This window comes from Dendrobates tinctorius, unplaced genomic scaffold (assembly GCF_039654945.1).
Source record: "Dendrobates tinctorius isolate UK_male_01 unplaced genomic scaffold, ASM3965494v1 ptg000129l, whole genome shotgun sequence".
Taxonomy (NCBI): Eukaryota; Metazoa; Chordata; class Amphibia; order Anura; family Dendrobatidae; genus Dendrobates; species Dendrobates tinctorius.
The window spans coordinates 49,996,142-50,009,850 of record NW_027361797.1 but is presented as its reverse complement, the minus strand read 5'-3'; the positions used below and the strand labels follow the sequence as shown (position 1 = coordinate 50,009,850).

Below are 13,709 nucleotides of genomic sequence, written 5' to 3'. Positions count from 1 at the left end.
GAGAAACAGATTTTACGGTAAGCAACCCAAAAATCCTGTTTTCTCGTTCGCCTTATTGGGGGACACAGAGACCATGGGACGTCCCAAAGCAGTCCCTGGGGTGGGAAACAAACTTCCATCGGGCCAGTGGACTCACCACCGCTGCCTGCAGGATCCTTCTACCTAGGCTGGCCTCCGCCGAAGCGTAGGTGTGGACCTTGTAGAATGTCACAAACGTGTGAACAGATGACCAGGTTGCAGCTTTGCAAAGTTGCAGCACGTAAGCTCTGTGGCGCACCGCCCAGGAGGCACCCGCTGCCCGGGTAGAGTGAGCTATAATTCCCGGAGGGGCCACTCGATGCTTGATCCGGTAGGCCTCCAACCTCCAAAATTGCCGACCTGATCCAGCGAGCAATAGTAGCTTTGGAGGCCGGCTGACCTTTCCGTGCCCCATCTGGAATGATGAAAAGAGAGTCAGACTTCCTCAAACGAGTCGTTCTAGCTAGGTAGACCTTCATTGCCCTGACCAAGTCCAGCTTGTTCAAGGAGCGCTCCGGAGGGTGAGTTGGACCCGGACAAGAGGACGGGAGAACAATATCCTCATTCAGGTGGAAAGTGGACACCACCTTAGGAAGGAAAGAAGGCGGAGTCCGTAGAACTACCTTGTCCTGGTGGAGCTCCAAGAAAGGGGAACGACAAGAAATGGCCGCCAATTCCGACATGCGCCGGATGGAGGTGACGGCTACTAGGAAGGCTACTTTCCATGAAAGGAGAGATAGGGAAACTTCCCTGAGAGGTTCAAAGGGAGGACCTTGCAGAACCTCGAGAACCAGATTAAGATCCAATGGATGTACGGGCGCACGGTAGGAGGAGCCGCATGAGCCACTCCCTGAAAGAAGGTCTTGACCTGAGGACGGGAGGCCAATGTCTTCTGGAACAAAATGGATAGCGCCGAGACTTGACCTTTTAAAGAGCTGAGGGCAAGGCCCACATCAAGGCCTGCCTGAAGAAACGCCAGGACAGAAGGGGGAGAAAATGACATGGGCGGAATGTTATTGGCCTCACACCAAGTGAAATAGGCTTTCTGGCCCGGATCATGGTATGAATAACCCAATCAGAAAAACCTGATCGTTTCAAAAACTTGGTCTCAATAGTCACGCCGTCAAATTGAGCGGCCGAGAATTGAGGCGGCAAATCGGGCCCTGAGACAGCAGCTCTGCCCTGTCTGGAAGCTTCCAGGAGGCGTCCGCGAGAAGGTTGACGATGTCCACGAACCAAGACCTTCTGGGCCAATTCGGGGCGATGAGGATGACTGGACTTCCTTCTGCTTTGATTTTCTTCAACAGCTTGGGAAGAAGGGGAAGGGGAGGGAACAGGAAGGGGAGCTTGAACTAAGACCAAGGAATGGTCAGAGCATCGGCGCCCATGGCGAGAGGATCTCGAGCCCTGGATACAAACTGTGGGACTTTCCTGTTAAGACGAGACGCCAGCAGGTCAACGTCCGGAGTTCCCCAACGACGGCAAAGCTGATGAAATACATCCGGATGTAAGGACCACTCTCCCGCCGCGGGACCCCCGTGGCTGAGAAAATCGGCGGCCCAGTTGTCCATGCCGGGAATGTGCACCGCGGATATTGTTGGAACTGAAACCTCTGCCGCTTGAAGAATTTTGGACACTTCCGCTAGGGCTGAGGCACTCCGTGTCCCCCCCTGGTGGTTGATATCTGCCACCGCTGTGGCAGTTTGTCTGAATACGGATTGGCAGGCCCCTGAGAAGTCTCTCCCAGTGAACGAGAGACAGATAGATCGCCCGTATCTCGACGACGTTGATCAGCAGAGCTGTCTCTAGTCGACCACTGACCCTGAACAGTGTGATTGCGAAATACTGCCCCCCCAGCCGAGGAGGCTGGCATCCGTTGTCACAATCTGCCAGAGAATGAGAAGGAATGACCGTCCTAGGGCAATGAGAGGTGACGTCCGCCACCAAATGAGGGACTGCCTGACCTGGTATGAAAGGCGAATTGGACAATCCAGGGAAGGAACAGACCTGTTCCACCGAGACAGGATGGCCTGTTGGAGGGGTCTGGAGTGAAATTGAGCAAAGGGAATCGCTTCTGTCGACGCCACCATCCTTCCTAGAACTTTCATGGTTGTCCGGTCTGCAGTGATCGTACATCTCGCTGCAGAGAAACTATCTTCTCCTCTGGGAGAAAACCCCTCGATCGACGAGTGTCGAACAATAGGCCCAGAAACACCAGACGTTGTGTCGGACCAAGGCAGGACTTCTTTTTGTTGCCGAGCCACCCAAAATTGGACAGGGTGTCGAAGACGATGGTAAGATTTTGGCGAGCCTGGTGAAAAGACGGAGCTTTAATCAGAATGTCGTAGAGGTACGGAAAAAGAACGAGACCTCTGATCCTCAACAAGGCCATCAACGCCGCCATGATCTTTGTAAAAACTCTGGGTGCGGTGGCGAGACCGAACGGCAGTGCAACGAGCCGGTAGTGGTCCTGGTGAATCGCAAAACGCAGGAATCACTGATGCCCGGGAAAGATGGGAACATGTAGATAGGCATCTTGAATGTCTATTGAACACATGAACTCCTGCGCCTCCATGGAAGCGATTACCGACCGAAGAGACTCCATCCTGAAATGACGCAATCGGACCATCTTGTTCAGTAACTTGAGATCCAGGATGGGATGAACTGCACCATCTTTTTTCGGCACTGCAAACAGGTTTGAATAAAACCCTGTGAAACGTTCTGATTCGGGAGTGGGCAAAATCACCCCGGAACTGAGGAGAGAGGTGATGGATGCAAAGAAACCCGGACTAAGGCATGGTCTTTTGGAGGGACTTGAAGAAACGATCCCGGGGACGAGAAACAAACTATCTTGTATCCTGGGGATACAACTTCCCTGACCCAAGCGTCCTCTACTGAGGCAAGCCAGACGTCTCTGTAGAAAAGGAGTTGACCGCCCAGTTGGGAAGGACCCTCGGGACTTCCTTGATAGTCATGCTGATGTGGACCAACCAGATCTGGACCTGGAGGATCTGCCCCGGGATGAGTGAGATCGCCAGGAGGGAGTGGGTCTGAAGGAGACCTTCTTTCTATCCTGGCGTGCCTGCGGCCTCTGTTGGTAGACCGAAAGGGCCGAAACTGACGCCTTAGCGGAGGCCTACGAGGCTTGGACTGAGGGAGGAAGGAACTTGTGCCTCCAGTAGTGTTCCTAACAATCTGGTCCAGCTGGGATCCAAAGAGACGCGCTCCCTGAAAAGGCAGATTGGTAAGGGACTTTTTGAAGACAAATCCACCTGCCAAGCCTTGAGCCAAATTGTACGCCAGATTGTCATCACATTGCTGGACGCCTGAGCCGCGCAAGACGCGGCATCCAAGGAGGCAGAGAGCAGATAATCCCCTGCATGGGAGATCTGGTTAGCCAGTTCATCCAATTGCTCCGGTTGGGCTTTATCTAGGATGCCCTTGCAGAGATCCTCCGCCCAAGTAGCTATGGTCTTTGCTACCCAAGATGAAGTGAAGGCTGGGCTTAGAGCCACCGCAGCCGCTTCGAATACTGACTTTGCTAGGGATTCTATAATTCTGTCATTAGAATCCTTTAGCGACGCCACACCTGAAATCGGGAGGACCGTGTTGTTAAGATAGTCTGGACACGGGAGCGTCTACAGAGGGGGGAGCCGACCAGTTGTCGGTGAGCTCTATTGAAAATGGATAGAGCACGCCGAGGCGCTTCCCTCTTTGAAAGCATCTGGTCGAATTTTCTCTCTCCCTGGTAAGGATCTTGCCAAACTCAGAGTGGGAGGCGAAGACTCTGGAAGGTGTTTCTGACCGTCTGAACGAAACCTCCTGATCTGAGAGTTTCGCAGGGGAGTCTGTATTTCGAAGGTGTGGTTAATCGCAGCAATGAGGTTCTGTACCGTAATCTTCATGTCCGCGTCCTGGTCCGAATCCAGCTCTAAAATCTCTTCGGATGACGCGTCCGAGAACGCTTCACCTGACTCGGGTGAGGAGGCACGGGAAGGACTATGTGGAGAAACCAGGTCAGGAGAGGATTCCGGCTGGAGATCCTGCCTGGGTCTTTTGCGGCTTCTGCTGGCTGGCTCAGATGGAACCCCTTGCGACCTGCTGGACCCTGCAGAAGTGTCCAGGGGCAACTTATCAAGAACGGCCACTAGGGACTGAGACACCCTGGTGAGGTCCGCCACTGATTGTGATAGAGAAGAGGCCTAGCCAGGAATGGGGGGTTTCACACTCACGTGGCGCAATAGATGGTTCCTGGACGGCATCGGGCTGAATGGGATTACTGCAGTCTAAGCTGAGTGGCGTGGGAAAGTTCTCTGTGCTGGCGGACGGGCACGTTCCGGTTTGGGGTTAGACATAATGAAAGAAAAGAAGAAAGAACCCCGAGGAGATGCCGGAAGGTTGAGGGAAAGAAGGCAGAGGAGGGTGTCAATCTGCAGTTGCAGAGCTACTCACAGTCCGGTGGCCCGAAAGGCGATGTGCCCAGCTCGTCTGAGATGCAGGGCGGCAGTAGAGCATAACGAGGAACCCCTTTCCGCTGCCCGGTGTCTTCAAAGGCGTCCGGCTGACAGGCTGCAAAGATGGCGGCAGCCTGAGGTAAAAGGAGCGTGCAGTTCAGGAGAGAAGAAGAAGGGCGGAGCTAGCCGCCTGACCCGAAGAGAAGACCGCCCGCTGCCCAGCTAGACTAGGAGGGTGGGTGGTCCTAGAACGGGCGGGAGAGCAGCCCGCCTATAACAGAGGGCGGGGGGCGTGGCCACGACGGCCGAGTAGGCCCGAAATGAAGCCGGGGACTAAATTAGTATCGGCGGCCGCCTGTCAGCGCGGGGTGGCGCGGAAGTCCTGCAGCGCTGCTACGGCCACCCAAGAAGAAACCGCCGCCCGGAAAAAAACCCTCAGGATACGCCCGCATAAGAATGTGGGCGGGGGGAACAAGGCCCGCACCGCAGCCGGGGCCTGGCATGTGGCGCAACAGAAAGTGCGGCGGCTGCCGGGAGACGCAGGCAGCTGAGGACCCTGCGGCACTGCCCTGTGCCGCTCCGAAGAATCCTCCAGTGGTGTCTTCAATAAAGGTACCTTATAAATCCAACGCTGTCTGAGTCTATTTTCCCCCGTGTCCGCGCCTCGTCCAACCGACAGGCTCTGGTAGGCGAGTGGGTGGGAGGCGGGGGGCAAGGACCATCCGTATAGCTGGCACGCACCTGTGCAAAGCTCCTGGTCCTGCTGCGGAGAGCTATGAGGATACCGGGTGGCAGTACACGCCGTACTCATAGTCTCTGTGTGGGAGTACAGTTGTGACTGATCACACTGTATCCCTCCGGAACCTGAAAGGGAACGACGCACACCGAGGTAGATATGGGTCTAATAAAAGACCCGTGTCCACCTCCTACTGACACTAAGCTAAACTGAGGAAATTCCTGCAGGTTGATGGGGTGTATACTGCGGAGGAGGAGCTAACCTTTTTTTGTGCATAGTGTCAGCCTCCTAATGGCAGCAGCATACACCCATGGTCTCTGTGTCCCCCAATAAGGCGAACGAGAAATTACGGTATTTTTACGCCCCAATGGGCAAAGTGGCCAGTTCCCATAAACTCCCTATTATGTTCATCTTGTACCAACTGTATATATCTGGTGAGTGTCTGAGAAGGACTGGTCTGCTCCAGTACAGTAAACCATTAAATTTGAGAAAGGGGAAACAGAATACTAATTGGATATTATACATGAATTGTAAGGAAACATTTTAGGGCTCTAGGTTTGTGCATCATCATCTATTATACAGGGCACTTTTATTTCATAAATGAAACAACTGGAAGGTATTGGGTGAGAACGAAGAGATAAGTTTGGGTCCATTTGCCTGAGTTCATGATTGCACTACAATTAGTCCTAAAGGTGTCCCTGAAACTACTCTTCTGAGAATTCACTAAAAAGGTTAGATATAAGATCTGAAGGATTTCTTACCAGCACTGCGGGTGTACCGGCCAGTTTGGTATTTTCATCTAACATTTTGATTAATTTGTGAAACGTTGGGTCATCATACTCAAACCTTTTCCCAAAGATAATAGAGCAGATTACATTGGAAACTGCACTGTTTATCAGCATGTGAGTATCGAATAGTTTTCCTAAAATAATAAAAATATATATACAATAAAATAATATTCGAATAAAAAACCTAAATAATATCAATGTTAAAGGTAATTTGCAACCCTAGGTTAAAACTACCTTAGTAATGACAGTAGATCACTAAAACAACAACACTGTGGCGTACCCGGTACTATATGTGAATGTGGATTTGCAAAACCCCTCTGAATAACATAGCAGTTTAACTATGTTGCAGATTGACAATGTGGATTCTGTAGACCGGGTTGTAGAAAGCAACAGACAAGAAGTTAAGAGTATATGAAAGCTATGCCATAAATGTGAATGATGTATCTTACCATTGTGAGATCTAAAACTTTCTATAAGGGGCATTAATTCATCTTGAATTCTGGCTTCCACACTTTTCTTCCCCATTCCAAAGTCTCGAAGTGTTGCTATTGTGAATCTCCTCATGGATTTCCATGTTTCTCCATTAGCAAATATTATACCTAAAATATAGTTAAATATGAAAAACTGTGGTAAGTATTAATTAATCATACTGAATAGAAAATAGCAATCCAGCAAGTGGTTTCTTTAGTAAGATGAAGTAGTTTAATTCTGTGACTTAAAAACTGGATTAAAAAGAAAAGCACAAATAAGAAAATGCACATAAATTGACAATTGAAGTTGCCATACACAATAATAATTAAACTAATAATGAGAAAGTAGAAAATGATGCAAAATTAAGAGGAAAGAAGAAGAGAATAAAAAAAAGAAAAATGTGATGGCTACAAAAAAGAGAAATCGAAAGATAAGGAAATAAAACAGGAAAATAAAGAATTAAGAAAATTCTGATAAAGATGAAGAAAAAAAAGTAGGAGAAGAAGCTGATGAATGAGGAAGAAGAAGTGGAAGAAGAAAAGTAAAATGAAGATGATAATGATAAAGGATGGAGAAGAAAAAGGTGAAGGAAGCATGGGCAGACATACCGCATGTGCAGCTAGTGCAGCTGCATCGGGGCCCGGAGGTGGAAGGGTGCCCCAGGAGGGGGGCTAATAATGAGGGCAATCTGGACCGTTTCTCCGGCCCCGAGGCTCTTGGGGGGGCCCTGGCCAGTTTGCCCTCATGTGCGGTGAGCAGGGAGCAATCCCTGCAGCTCTGCTGCCTATAGGAGTGCTGTCTGTGAGTGTGTGTGCTCTGCAGCTGCCGGGTGTGCAGAGAGGTGAGTGATGCTCTAACTCTGTGTATGTGTGCAAAGGTGAGCGGTGATTGTGTGTGTGTAGGTGGAGGAGAGGGCAATGGAAAAGGCAATGATGGTGGTGGAGGAGGAGGCAATTATGGGAGTGGTAAAGGAGGAGGCAATGATGGGTGTGGTTGAATGGGCAATGATGGGGTGGTGGGGGAGAAGGCAATGATAGAGGTGGTGGAAAGAGCAATGATGGGGTGGTACAGGAGAAAGCAATGATGGAGGTGATGAAAAGGACAATGATGGGGTGGTGGAGAGCACAATTATGGGAGTGGTGGGAGAGAACAATGATTGGGTTGGTGGAGAGGAAATGATGAAGGTGGTGAAGAGGGCAATGGTGATGGTGGGGGAGGAGGCAATGATAGGGGTGGTGAGGGAGGAGTCAATGATGGAGGTGGTTTAATGGGCAATATGATAGGGTGGATGAGGAACATGCAGTGATGTAGGTGAAGGAAAGAGCAATGATGGGGGTGGTGGAGGAGAAGGCAATGATGGTCGTAGAAAGAGCAATGATGGGGTGGTGGGGGAGAAGGCAATGATGGTGGTGGTAGAAAGGGCAATGATGGGGTGGTGGGCGTCAAGGCAATGATAGAGGTGGTGGAAAGGGCAATGATGGGGTGGTGGGGAAGAAGGCAATGATGGTGGTGGTGGAAAAGGCAATGATGGGGGTGGTGGGGGAGAAGGCAATGATGGAGGTGGAAAGGGCAATGATGGGGGTGGTGCAGAAGGCAATGATGGAGGGGGTGGAAAGGACAATGATGGGGTAGTGGGGAGAACAATGATGGGGTGGGGAGTGTATGATGATGAAAGTGGTGGGGAAGAACAATGATTGGGGTGCTGGAGAGGGCAATGATGGCAGTGGTGGGGGAGAAGGCATTGAGAGAGGTGGTGGAAAGGGCATTGATGGGGTGGTAGGGGAGAAGGCAATGATGGAGGTGATGGAGAGGATAATGATGGGATGCTGGGCAATTATGGGAGTGGTGGGGGAGAACAATGATTGGGGTGGTGGAGAGGAAATGATGTGGGTGATGGGGAGGGCAATGATGGGGTGGTGGAGATTGAAATTATGGGGATGGGGAGAGGACAATGATGGGATTGGGGGAGAACAATGGGATGTTGGAGAGTGCAATGATGGAGGTGGTGGGGGAGAACAATGATTGGCGTGGTGGAGAGGACAGTGATGGAGGTGGTGGAGCGGGCAATATTGGGGGGATTGGGATGGGAATAAGGGGGACTTATAATGGACTTATGAACAGGAGGAGGGGGAGAAGGACATAAGATTTAAGATATGGATGTGGAATGAATTGGTTAGTGGAGGAGGCTGCTAAGCCTCTGATAGCGTTCTCCCCCATCTCACAATTCATTGTGATGCTGTCGGGGACTTAAAATTTATTGGGGAGAGGAGGTGATAAGGTGCATAGGACATTTTATAATGAACTGAAGGGTGAGAGAAGACTCTTTCAGGGACTTGTAATAAAATGGGAGGTGGCAGAGAATGCTCAGTACCTGATAATGTCTTCTCCCACCCCAAATTTGTTATGATGCTATAAAGGACTTATAATGAATGGGGGGGCACAGGACAGGGACTAAGGCTATGTGCACCCGGTCAAGATTTGCAGGAGAAAATTCTGCTGCATATCCTGATGTGTTGGCAGGAAGGACGCTGCGCAAAATACATTTATTTTTTGCCAATGTTTTTACCAAGCTTTTGTTATATTTTTTCCCCTAATAGTATGGGTGAAATACGCTGCAAGAATTGACATTATGCAGATTTAAATTTTCTGCAAATCTGCAAGGAAAAAATAAGCAGCGTGTACATGAGACTTCAGGGATCTCAATCACTTTTCCTGTACTGTAAAATCTTGCATATATTCCATGTGCACATAGCCTTACAGGTAATTGAATAGAGTCACAGACACAATAATTTATATTATTGGGTGGTAGGGATTAAAGTTAATTGGGGACACATTGCTGCTTAACACTTTATATTTTTAATGTTGGGGTACATATCTGTATTGAGGGGAGAGACACAAGTATATACACAATATATGTGACCTTGTTCATTTCAGGGCTGCAATGATCTTTGTGACAAGACGAGTCATGGCTGGGAGATGTCGACATGAAGGTCTGACCAAATGGAGAAGAAGCAGGAGAAAGCGGCTCTAATCAGACGAGATGTCAGCGGTAAGTGCCTGGATATTATTCTGTATCTGTTCTGTGTGACTTGGAGTAATAATGTTATCTGTAATATCCCTTTTTCTACATTCTCATATTTGTGTGAAATGTCTGTGTGCTTCCAGATTTTTTTATCTGACTGTACATGGACTCAGTTTTATAGGTCCATTCAACATAGATGAAAATCACAGATCAAAGAATGTTTTGTTCTGATCCGATTTGGAGGATCAGCATACGGCATACTCAATGCATCTGTAAAAGCGTCCAGCACACCGACACTGCACACGGATACAGGAATGTAGCCTTATTATTAATAGCACAATCCCTTAGTGTATAGTGTACTCACTTATTATGTATAACACAGTCCTTTAGTATATAGTGTACTCACTTATTAAGTAGAACACAGTCCCTTATTATATAGTGTACTCACTTATTATGTATAGCACAGTCCCTTAGTATAGAGTGTACTCACTTATGTATAGCACAGTCCCTTTGTATATAGTGTACTCACTTATTATGTATAGCGCTGTCCTTAGTTACATAGTTTCCTCTTTTATTATGTATAACATTGTCTGTTATTACGTACCATCCTCTCTAGTTATATATGGTGCCGTTCCTTATTATATAGCTTCCTTTGCTGTAAAGTACAGTACTGTCTCTTACATAGTGTATTCTTGTTATTCACAGCACCCTCTTTTATTACATAGTCATCTCTTTTAGATATAAAATGACTGCTGATGGAGCAGCCGGTGACCAGACGACCAGTCCATCAGCTCCTCCATTAGAAAAGAAGCTTTACAATGGTACATCAGCCGTCATTGCATTATATGTGTAACAAGAGAGGACGGTATGTAAGACAGACAGGGCTCTATATAATCCGATATGTAAGGGACAGAGGTATACATAACAAGAGAGGGCATTGTGTAATAAGAGATGGCAATATACATACCATATATACTTGAGTATGTCGACCCGAGTATAAGCCGAGGCACCTAATTTTGCCATGAAAAACTGGGAAAACTTATTGACTCGAGTATAAGCCGGGTATGCATTGTAGCCTCATCTCTAACCTGGTATGCATGGTTCCCCATCCCTGTCCTTGTATGGATGGCTCCCCATCCCTGTCCTTGTATGGATGGCTCCCTGTCCACATCCTTGTACGCAGGTCTCCCCGTCCCGATATGCATGGCTCCCCATCCCAGTCCTTGTATGCAGGTCTCCCCGTCTCCGTCCTTGTATGCATGGCTCCCCGTCCCTGTCCTTGTATGCATGGCTTCCCGTCCCTGTCCTTGTATGCATGGTTCCTATAAAAAAAAACATCCTACTTACCTTCCCTGCGCGCCCTCGCTGCATCTTGCTCTGATGCCAACAGCTCTTCCAGCTGAGTGATCACATGTCCCTGCTAATTAAGGCAATGAATATTCACTCCACGCCTATGGGAGTGGAGAGGGGTGAATATTCATTACTTTATTGCTAGCCTAGCTGCTGCTGGAAGATGGCGGCTGTGGCTGCAACTGGGCACGAGATAAGAGAAATGAATATTAACTGCCAGTGCAGTGAATATTCATTTCTCTTTAGCAGTGGGCACAGGCTAAAGAAGGAGATGAAGAAAAAGGTAGATAAAAGTTAAAAACAGGACTGCTGGCTACTTTCTATGAATAACCTGAGCGCTTCCCTCCCTTCCCTTTTTCTTTTGTGTCTTTCTTATTAATGTTCACAATTGACTGATAAAAAATGTTTGAATGTTTGTTCTCCTGGATTTGTTCAAGTAAATATAAGCAGCTTCATTCTAATGTGTTGTGTAAAATTCATTATGGACACTAGCCGCCCACTACGACTTTCTGCAGTCATTACACAACCTCTAAGAGTTGGCATAGATGTTTAAGTGTTCTTCAATTAATAATATTTTGCTCATAAATGACATTTATTGATGTTGTTAGTGAATATTCAATTGGCAGAATCAACTATTGTTACTGGACTTCAAAGTATTTTGCTCCCCTAACAGTTCATTATGGTGAATTTTACAATTCATAGAATGCACAATATTATAGTTCTATAAATACCATGCTCATTAGAGAAAATATAGAAGATTGGAGAAATCGCTCGTTCTCCAAAATCGTCAGCTCGCGTAACAAGTGCTTCTTTTATTATCTTATATCCAGAAAGTATCACCATTTTCTTCGGTCCAAAGTGCAAAGTATATATTTCTCCATACTTCTCAGAAAGCTGCAAAATATAATTTTTTTAGTTATATAAAACATTCATTTGAATAGTGCTTCTGTAGAGACAAAAATTGTATACCACAATTATCCCTCTTTACCCTTCCCTTCTTTCTTTTTCCCTTTCCCCACCCACTTTTCCCTCCCCCCTTTCCCTCCCTTTCACCTTGGACCGACTCCTAAACAATACTTCGCCAATTGTACTTGTAAAATGGTGTTGTGTCTTTTGGTGTAATTTAAATTTGAAAATAAAGAATTTAAAAAAAAAAAATTGTATACCACAATGTCACTCAAACAGAACTAATAAAGATAAGCTTCCAACAAGCCACAGTTGCTGGTGAGACCATAAAGCTGGGGAAATATGCAAAAGTTTGAAATGATCACAGTCATGGCATCATAGAATCATAGGTCATCATGTCCAGCCCACAACTCAATGTAGGATTCACTAAACCATCTTATGTGTGTAGATAAAAACTGGAATGACAATAAGAACAACAGGGTCTTATCCATATTACAAAAAAGAGAAAATTGGATTTGCTCAACTAGGGGAGATGTGAAAGTCACAACCCCTTTGTTAGTTTGTAAGCAATGACGGTTGCGGCAGATCTAACAAACAGATAATAGACAAACTTGGAGATGAAAGTGGGTGTAAAACTACGCTGCAGAGAATCCAATATACAAAAGGAGACAAGATGCTATTTTTATTTGTCAATGCGCTTTGAAGTTATCCTACCTCTTCATCTGGGCAAACCACAATGATAAACTATGTGGTATGGATGTGATTTTATAGTGGATAATTACTTCACTTCTTCTAGACTCTATGCTTGTCTTAATCCATCACAGAAGTGTGTTTGCCTTTTTGCTGCTGTATTACACTGTTGACTGATGTGTATACTAATAGATCACAGACTGCACAAGTCCTTTTCACAGATGCTGTTGCTTAGTTCTAGTCCTCCCATTCTGTAGATGTAATTTTCATTTTACTTGCTTGGATGTTGAATCTATTAGTTGCTGCCCATTGTTCAAGCTTATTTAGATCATTCTGAATCCTATCTCTGTCTTCTTAGTGCTAGCTATGCTTCCTAGCTTTGCATCATCTGCAAATTTGATTAGTTTACCTTCAGTTCCCTTATCTAGATAATTTATAAAAAATGTTGAATAACACTGGGGCCAGGACAGAGACTTGTGGTACCCCACTTGAAACACTCTTCTAATTGGATGTGAATCTCACTAAATTGTTCAATAATAAACTGTTCAATAATGTAGAGAGTCAGTGGCAGCAGATGCATGGGTCAGCAAGTGACCATCAGACATCAGACTGTAAAAGAATTTAGTGGACAATTTTGCACTGCTGACAGATTTGAGACATATATCCCAGTATGGTAAAATAAGGTGGTGGTTTATTTTAACGCGTTTCGAAGTACAGAGTTACTTCTTCATCAGGAAATTCACATGTATCAATTGAAATTGTCCACTAACTCCTTTTACAGTCTGAGTACCCTGGGATGTAATTCATCTGGACCAGGAGATTTTCATTAATTTAAATTAGCTGTGTTCCCTTATCATCTCTCTGTTTATACAAAGTTTATACAAATTCTTTTATTTCATTAATAGCACAATGAAGATCAGATACATTTGCTTTCTTAGAGGACACAAATACAAAATAAGAATTTAAAAGTTGGGCCTTCTCCACATCATTTTTGATCACTTCAAACTTTTCATTCCGCAAAAGTCCTATAGCATCTTTGACTTTTCTTTTACTTTTGACATACCCTCAAAATTGCTTTTTATTGCTTTTGGTCACCCTTGCAAGCCTCACTTCATTACTGGCTGTGGCTTATCTAACGCTTGCCCTGTATTCCCTGCAGACAGCATTATGTTCTTCTTTAGATATTACCCACTTTTTCCATTTTATATACATTTATTTTTTCCTTTTCGGCATGTGTTTGACTTATTATTGTATTCCCTTGTGTATTAACTGTG

At 46.3% G+C, this 13,709-nt stretch overlaps 1 protein-coding gene across 1 annotated transcript in view; it reads right to left on the bottom strand.

Moving 5' to 3' along the window:
* The window catches only part of LOC141047807 (cytochrome P450 2K1-like), a 115,952-nt gene that overhangs the window by 10,152 nt on the left and 92,091 nt on the right, over positions 1–13,709 (bottom strand). The window contains exons 5-7 of the mRNA XM_073543125.1: positions 11,571–11,733; positions 6,446–6,595; positions 5,970–6,130 (exon numbers count right to left, since the gene is read on the bottom strand). Of these exons, the coding sequence (XP_073399226.1) occupies positions 5,970–6,130; positions 6,446–6,595; positions 11,571–11,733 (474 nt within the window). The remainder of the gene's footprint in view (positions 1–5,969; positions 6,131–6,445; positions 6,596–11,570; positions 11,734–13,709) is intronic.